General features: G+C 33.9%; 1 protein-coding gene across 1 annotated transcript; it reads left to right on the top strand.

Moving 5' to 3' along the window:
* The first annotated feature begins 3,285 nt into the window (after window positions 1-3,285).
* tnfaip2b (tumor necrosis factor, alpha-induced protein 2b) lies at window positions 3,286-8,005 on the top strand. Its single transcript, XM_059565551.1, has 11 exons — window positions 3,286-3,461; window positions 4,011-4,677; window positions 5,304-5,415; window positions 5,635-5,757; window positions 5,849-5,943; window positions 6,077-6,169; window positions 6,251-6,377; window positions 6,960-7,085; window positions 7,190-7,345; window positions 7,517-7,638; window positions 7,721-8,005. Exons 1-11 carry the CDS (start codon window positions 3,398-3,400, stop codon window positions 7,881-7,883), a joined length of 1,848 nt encoding a protein of 615 aa, XP_059421534.1. The 5' UTR covers window positions 3,286-3,397; the 3' UTR covers window positions 7,884-8,005.
* The last annotated feature ends 254 nt before the right edge of the window (window positions 8,006-8,259 follow it).

Here is an 8,259-nt window from a genome sequence, read left to right as displayed (position 1 = left end):
GCGAAGATGTGAAATATGCATTGTATGAAAAAAAAACTACCAATGCATTATATATTTCTAAATTGTATACATTTACTTTTACATTTATTCATTTAGCAGACGCTTTTATCCAAAGCGACATATAAGTGCTATAACAAGTCTCAGTTAGCTTAACACAGTACAAATAGCATGGGCTTTTAAGTAATATAATAAATAAAAACAAAACAGATAGAATAATAAAAGAATAGAGCAATCTAGTGTTAGAGGTCTTTACACACACACTCACACACACACACACACACACACACACACACACACACACACACACACACACACACACACACACACATATACATATATATATATATATATATATATATATTATATATGTGTGTGTGTGTGTGTGTGTGTGTGTGTGTGTGTGTATATAATATATCTACACACACACACACACACACACACACACACATTAACTATTAACTGAGGTCTTAATAATATTTCATAAAAACTCAACATAAAGTTAAAGGCATGACTTTTGTATTATCCAAGTCATAATTAATGATTTTGGTATGCTCATCAATATCTGGTTCAAAAAAATGAATGTGACATTGTAAATTCCCTCGTGGCCTAATTAAGTGTAGTGTAGTTTGTTCAGAGTCATTAAGTGTACTCTGATTCAACAAACACTAGTACAAAAAAAACAAACAAACAAAAATCAATATGGCTGCTCCAGAAGGGGAGTAAAGTCCAAACAACTAAAGGTATTGCAAAAGTGTATCATCCGAAAATGGCCTTCTGGCAACCTGATGAAGGCATGTTTAGGCCAATATGCATTTGGGTTTCTTAATATGTAGCTCTGCAAATAAACGATTTTAAAATACTAAAACTGATGCAAGTGCCTGAATGTGGAATTTTGCCTCTTCTATAGAATAGAGCAATCAAAGTCATGAACAATACATTGTGTGGCTGTAACTACAACATTGTTTGCATAAAACTAAAGCTATTAAAACATATTTGTTATCTGAAATAAAGCTAAAATTAAATCTACATATCGAAAGAAAAACTAATGCAAAATTAGAAACTGATTAAAAAACTAAACTAAAAAACTAAAACAAGCATATGTCAGGAAGCTAAAAAGAGGAAAAAGGGAATCTGAGCTCTGACCACTTACTTTGCATAGCACATATTGATGCTATAACACCTGTAAGCGTGACATATGTTTGCATATTTTTAACTCAATCTTCATCACTGCGGTTAGCACAGCTTGTTACTCTGTCGCTTACAAGCTGGGGCCTTTTTTCACTCTTTATTGAGTAACAAGACCTATTTTCTGCAAGTAATCATTGATTAAAATCGTTATATCAGCAATTTTCATTATCCATTTTTTTGTATGAAGATCTGCATCTTGGACAGAAGTATTTAGTATTTTCTTCAGGTCCAGACCTAAAGAAACCTCATTGCAATTTTAAAAGTTTTGAAGAACATAATTTTTTCATTTGCAAGTAATATGTACTTTTATACCCAAGCTTAATAACTCCTTTAAGAATAAACCCTTTTTAAGTTCTCTGAAACACATTCAGGATAATCTGTTGTAATCTGAAAAGTTCATGCAATTCACAAAAGCTGTTTCTCTATCATACTCCCATTGTCTGATGCATGTGAGAATGAAACTTTTAGAAACCCTCATAATATTAGCACAAAAGCATCAGTAATAAACAGACATTTGGACTTTTGTCAAAAAATAGCACAATCCCCCCTGGTGAGTATCACAGCCACTCACCCCAATCCTCCCTGACACTGTTTCCCAGTACTGGATAATGGACTGTTATTGTTTTTTTTTTTAGCTGAGCCAGGTCAAAGTTATGCAGTAAGTGATAAAGCTAGGTCAAGAATTTAATTAAATATTTTTCCAGTCCAAAATTACTCATTCTTTTGACTAAGGTAAGCAAATGGTGTCAAAAAGGAGTGTACTTTCCCTTCACTGGGAATTTCCAATAAATCAGTTTTCCAGTACCACGCAGGATATTCCCAATGTTTAGAGGGAATGTTAGGATCAGGACATCCTGTGGATTTCACCGATATAGAAAGGGAAATGTGTGAATATGTTCATGTTATGTCATATATTTAAACATACAGGACAATGTTTTGGAGCTACATGAAAACACAGCTAGCAGGAAGCATATCTGCCATTAAATCTCAGTTGCATTTACATTATATAAAGAGCAGAATAGTTGTTCATTTGCATTTAGCAGGCACTTTTTTCCTTACAAACAAGGAACATCACAAGCATTTAATCATAATCATCTGTATTTTCAGCACTGCAATCCTGTTTCAGAAGTAAACTGGAATAAAAGTAAAAGAGAACGTATAGAAGTTTTAAAATATAATAAATTTAAAGGAAATGTGGTTGTTGGTTCCAATAGAATCTCTGAGTGAGACATCACATGCAATATTTTATATGAACAATCTTTGTTACTTCTATGAAAATACATTTTATGTTATGTTTGTTGTCTATTTTTATTGAGGGATTACTATGAACACTGATTAATCATGTATATATTTCATGAGGCTGTAAAAAAAATGAAGGTGTAAATAAAGCAGATTAATAGAGTATGTTTTACAAGGAAATACTATTTCAGTTTCCTTATTCAAAAGATTTAAAATTTATTTCAGTATGTTACTTGCTGTCTCTTTGTTGATTTACTTGCAATTTCTAAGTGAAAATCATTTCTACACCAAATGTTTGGTGATTATCCTAAATGATAAGGTAAAAAACTGATGTTGTTAGTTCACATAGCTTAGTGTTGACATTATACTTATTTAACTTATTTATTTAATCAAATTTAATTAACATTATTTATCTAATTAAATATAAGGTTATAACAGGCACCAATGCGCCATACCATACCTGAGACAATCTCACAATGTCATTTAATTATTTATTTATTCATTTATTTTATTTAAATTTTTACAGTTAATTTTTTTTTTTTTTTTTTTTTTTGGCCGTGAATGTAACAGGGTATAGGCTATATATAGTCCTAAGATCATTTCCATGTTACTTTGTAAGCCGCTGTGATATCAAATAAATTACTCAAAACAAGACCTTCATGTTTATTTCTTGTCTCGTGTCTGTTTATGTTTCTTACTGCTATATAAATAAACGTGTTTTGCCCTCTACAAATTTCTGAAGTAGTCAAAGACAGATGGAGAAGGCTGTACAATATGAACTGTGATGTTGCCAGATATGCTCCGCCCAATTACACGCGCACGCTCTTGAAGCCTATAAAACCAGGTCCGTTATTACCTCACGTCGTTTCATTCATAGTGTTTGAAAGAAGATCGAACTGAAATTCATTTTTTTTTTCATCTTGCGCATCCGATATCACGATCAGATTTTTTTTTACCGTCCTCAGAAGAAATGACAAAAAAGGTCGGAAAGTCAAATATTTTTAAATGGCCTCACAAAAAGAACAATATTCCAGGTAGGAAGAGTTACTGCTTATTATATCTCCTTGTAACATTTTAGATTATGGAACATTAACTATTAAATAGTGACTTATTAGCATGCATATTACTAGCATATTGGCTGTTTATTAGCAATTATAAAGCACATATTAATGCATGACCATATTTTAACTCAATTTCTAAACATATTTCTACTACAGCAACTACTTTACTCACTATCAATAACAGAAAATTAGAAGTTTATTGAGGGAAAAGAATATGTGTTCTGTAATCTAGTAAATACTTTTAGGGTTTTCAGTGTATATATATATATATATATATATATATATATATATATATATATATATATACACACACACACACACACACACAACCACTGACAATGACAATGTTTTTACAATCATGTCATAACTAGGCTATACATGTAAACTCAATGGAAATCATACATTTTTCGATATACATTGCATCATACTGTATTTATAAATGTTTTTTTTTCAAATGGTAAGATCAGACTTTGCTGGCGCACGGTACAAAAAGCATATTTTTTTGTTTCCTCTTCTTTACAGCGGTCCTTACTTTTAAGCAGAATCTAGAAGCACTCCACTTTGTGGACGCAGGGAAACAGCTGATCACCCGAGAAGACCGTCTGTTTGAGTTGAAGCAGGATGGGATTGGATCCAAAATGAAGCTGATGGAGGAAGAGGAAGATTCAGAAGCTAGACTAGCAAAAGACTACGAGGACTGGATGGAGCTGGTGATGCAGACGCTGGAAAACTCCCTCGACCTCCAGAGTCCTGAGAAACAGGAGTTACTGAAAGAAGCAGTCCAAGCCATACTGCAGGAGGAGGAGCAGGACATGCGCTGGGAACGGTTTCAAGAAAAGGAACGGCCACCATGGAGACCAAGGAGGTGTAAACAGAACCACGAGGCTCTGTTGGAGCGACTAGTTCAGAGGAGGATGGAAGAAGCCCAGTTAGATTCAAGTGTTGAGAATGAGATCAAATCTTACTTGCAGCAATCGATCATTTGCAATGCAAAACGACTGAAAGAAGACTTGCTGAAAGTTGTGACATGGGTGAGCAGCTGCTACCCAGAACAGATGAATGTGTGCCAGTTTTATGCCACACTGTACCATAAGACCTTCAGTGCAAGACTGAGAGAAGTCGCAGATTACACATTGTGTGATGAGGACTGCATACTTTTATTGCAGTGGGTGAACCAGGAATACCCCAAGTAAGAGAAGCAAATGATACAATACTGTTTTATCTCATAGTATGTACATGTAATGACCCTGCATGCCTCATGTTCCTGTGAGTGTTATTTTACTCTATGCAAAACAAAATGCTTATTTAATTCTCTGAGAATATGTCCTAAAGCTCATAAGCCTTTTTGCAGTTACATTTAATTAGATTTCTCTTTGAACTACTTTGTTAAAAATTTGAATGGAAACAAATATTGATAATCTGGTTAATAAATTGGTTATTAGATATTAAAACATTTTAAAAGGATAGTTCACCCAAAACATTAATATTCTGTCTTCCTTTATACACCATCATGTCATTCCATGTCTTTATTTTTTTCCATCCATTTAATGAAAGTGAGTGTGGCCTAGTACTGTTTTGTACTCCATTAACTTTCATTGTATGCACAAAAACAGTTGAACATTCTTCAAGATTTCCTCTTTTGTATTGCACAGAAGAAAGTCAGTCAATACAACAGATTTTGAATGCCATGATGGTGTGTAAATGATGACAGCATTGTCATTTTTGGGTGAACTATTGATTCAAATGCTGATTTTTCTTTCCTATGGGTTGTGATACAGTGTTTTAGAGTAATATTTTGTCTTTCTTTGTTTACAGTATTCTGAACAGTGAAAAGATAAAAGATGTGATCGATCACACAAAGCTTGATCCACTGCTTCCTGAAGATATGATTGCACCACTGGAACAGCAGTTTTTGATCACAAAGGAGGTTTGATGCTTTATGACATCTTTACCTAACACATCTCTGTTTTATGTCACTTTAAGCCAAGAAACCATAAGTAAACATGGTAAAGTGAGTTTTCTTTCCATAGTTTGAGAGAAGCAAAATAGTCAAAAATCTCAACATTTTGAAAACACAATGTCTTGCCTTAGCTGTGCTTCCAGAAAAAAGCTTAAGTTTTAATATTCTCACATTATTGTTGAATAGATGGAGTTGAGCACATGCCTTCACAAAATTCTGGACAGAGAAGAAACAGCCTGGAAGGAGGGAGAACTTCCACAACTGAGAGACCAGGTGTACTGCTGTGATCAGGCCATTGATATTATCGAGGTAATTAAAAAGGGGAAAAACAATCCATTCTTTACCTTCATCAAATAATGGATTTCTGAAGGAAACATTTTTTCCCCGCCATTTTTCTTAGTGCTTTCATAAACATGTAGAGTGTGCTCAGAAGGTGCTAGGCAAAGAGGCAAAAGCACAGAGGATCATATGCCAGATGAGACATTTTCTGACAGAGTGAGTAACTCTGATACTTTTTCATTTTATGTTCATTTCCCAAAATGCCATCCTTTTTATCATTATTGATTTAAGTCTGTCCTTCAAAATATTTTGCACAGGTGATTATAATTAATTAATTTCCATCCCACAGTTACAAAACATTTCATGACAAGGTCATGAGGAGAAGGCAGACCAACACTGAGGCCGTTTTGATGGTCAACCTCTCATGCCTCATACAGTGCAGGTGCATATCCCTTTAATTCAGCTAAAATATCACATCATACTTTTAGAATTCTTTTTTTGATTTTTTATTTATTTTTCACAGGGACTATATTACAAAGAATGCACATCTGTTCTCTGAAGATATCAAAACTGATTGTCTCTCGCTATTGGCTACCATGACAAGAAGCAGCCACTGTTACTTTACTTCTGATATGCACAAGGAACTTAAGGTAAACTTTTCAAACTTTTAGAAAATGAATCTCAGCTTCAGCCAATGGGTGTTATTTGACCTAAAATGTGCTTTATGTACTGTACATCTTTTTAATTGATAATATATAATATTTTATTAGTAGTACTTTAATAAAGTATAAACATATACAATTACATTAAAAATATTATTTTATGAATAGGAAGTTCAGAACAGCATTTATTTGTTATAAATATATATATATATATATATTCAAGTTCAAATAGTAAACAGGGGTTTTCTACTATCAAGACACTCGTATTGATTTGTGGCTATAAATAAACCTGACTCTAATCTAGACCAGCACAATAGTTTTTATTGTTTTCAGAAACTCTCATTGGGGTTTGACTTGGCAGTGAATACACTAATGTGAGCAGTTGGCTGCCGTTTCCTAACTCTCCCACTGTATATAAAAAGACACTGTATTAACTTTTATGAACTGCTTGTCTAGTTCATATGAGAGAATCAGATAAACGGTTGCTTGAGCAGATCCAGATCATGACCAGATCCTGCATCTGAGTTTATATGCATTAAAATAAACATGTCAATGCTTGTATTCCTGCAGGACTTGTACAGGAAGGTGGGTTCCAGCAAGTGGCTCAAGGACGGTGAAGGTGTATGTGAAGAGCTGCTGGCAAAGCTGGACAGACATATTCAGAAATGCATCAACTGGGACAAAATGTGTTGCCAGGTATAAAACATACGTCAAACAAATAGATTGATTTGTTGAGTAATTAATTAGTCCATTTCAGATTGATTGATTGATTGATATCGATTGATTTGTTTAATGAATAGGAGCTACTGGGTGGGATGCATAAGGAGTTTCTAACTGAATATGTACGGAAAATGATGAAACAAAAGGTCAAACTTTCAAAGAAAGCACAGCAACAGATGGCAGCATCATTACTCTGCATAAACAGTGAACGCATACATACATACTTCACAGCAGCTGTAAGTACACATATCCTAGTTAAAAGTCATTGTTTTGTACAAATACTGTTTTTGCCCTGCTTTAATATACAAAAATTACACAAATAATGTCTTAGGAAACCAAATTTATGATTAATTTTTATAATAAGACACAAGTCTAATTTTCAAATCCTTATTAATTCATTATCACAGGGATCGAATTTGGATTGGTTGAAAGACATTCTTCCCAATTTAGCGGGACTGCTGAAACTACAGGATCCAGACAGCATAAAGTTAGAGTTGGTAACTCTGATGGATCTTTACCCTGATCTCAGGTATGGTATTTTCTGCTGTGCAAATATTTATGCAAAAAAAAAAAACCACTGCAATTTTCTCATGTTTGTGTTCTTGTTACAGGGAGCGTCATATTTCTGCTTGGCTGAGACTCAAAGGAAATCTTTCTCCATCAGACCTCAAGATGATCCTAAAGACCATCACTTGTAGCCAGAATCAGTTCAGTGAAAAGCAAGATTCACTTCAGTTTAGCAGGAGCTTCTTTTCCACAGTGAGGGTCAAATGAATTTTGCTTGATAATAATGCTTGTGTTCAGTTACCTGCTTTTGTAAAATTGTTTCTGCTCAGGCATTTTGCAGTCATTTTGTATATACTGAAATTCTTTGTAAATAAAATTGGAAATCACCATTTTTACTTTTTGTCAGTTTTTTACTCTCCAGTTTAATGTGGATGATAAAAAATATATAAACCTCAATGAATGTACAATTACTGTGTATTGTTATAAGCATCAAATAATTCCAGTACACACATTTTAATAGTTTCCTTGCCGCTTTGTGTGGTGATTACTGGATTACGAAAGTGCCTGTAACAGACGTCTACAAACAGGATATGGTGTGATAGGTTCAAGATACACTTCGGAAACACACCTGCTGTCACAATAC

Source organism: Carassius carassius, chromosome 14 (genome assembly GCF_963082965.1).
Source record: "Carassius carassius chromosome 14, fCarCar2.1, whole genome shotgun sequence".
In the NCBI taxonomy this organism is placed as follows: Eukaryota; Metazoa; Chordata; class Actinopteri; order Cypriniformes; family Cyprinidae; genus Carassius; species Carassius carassius.
This window is presented reverse-complemented; position numbering and strand designations above follow the sequence as displayed.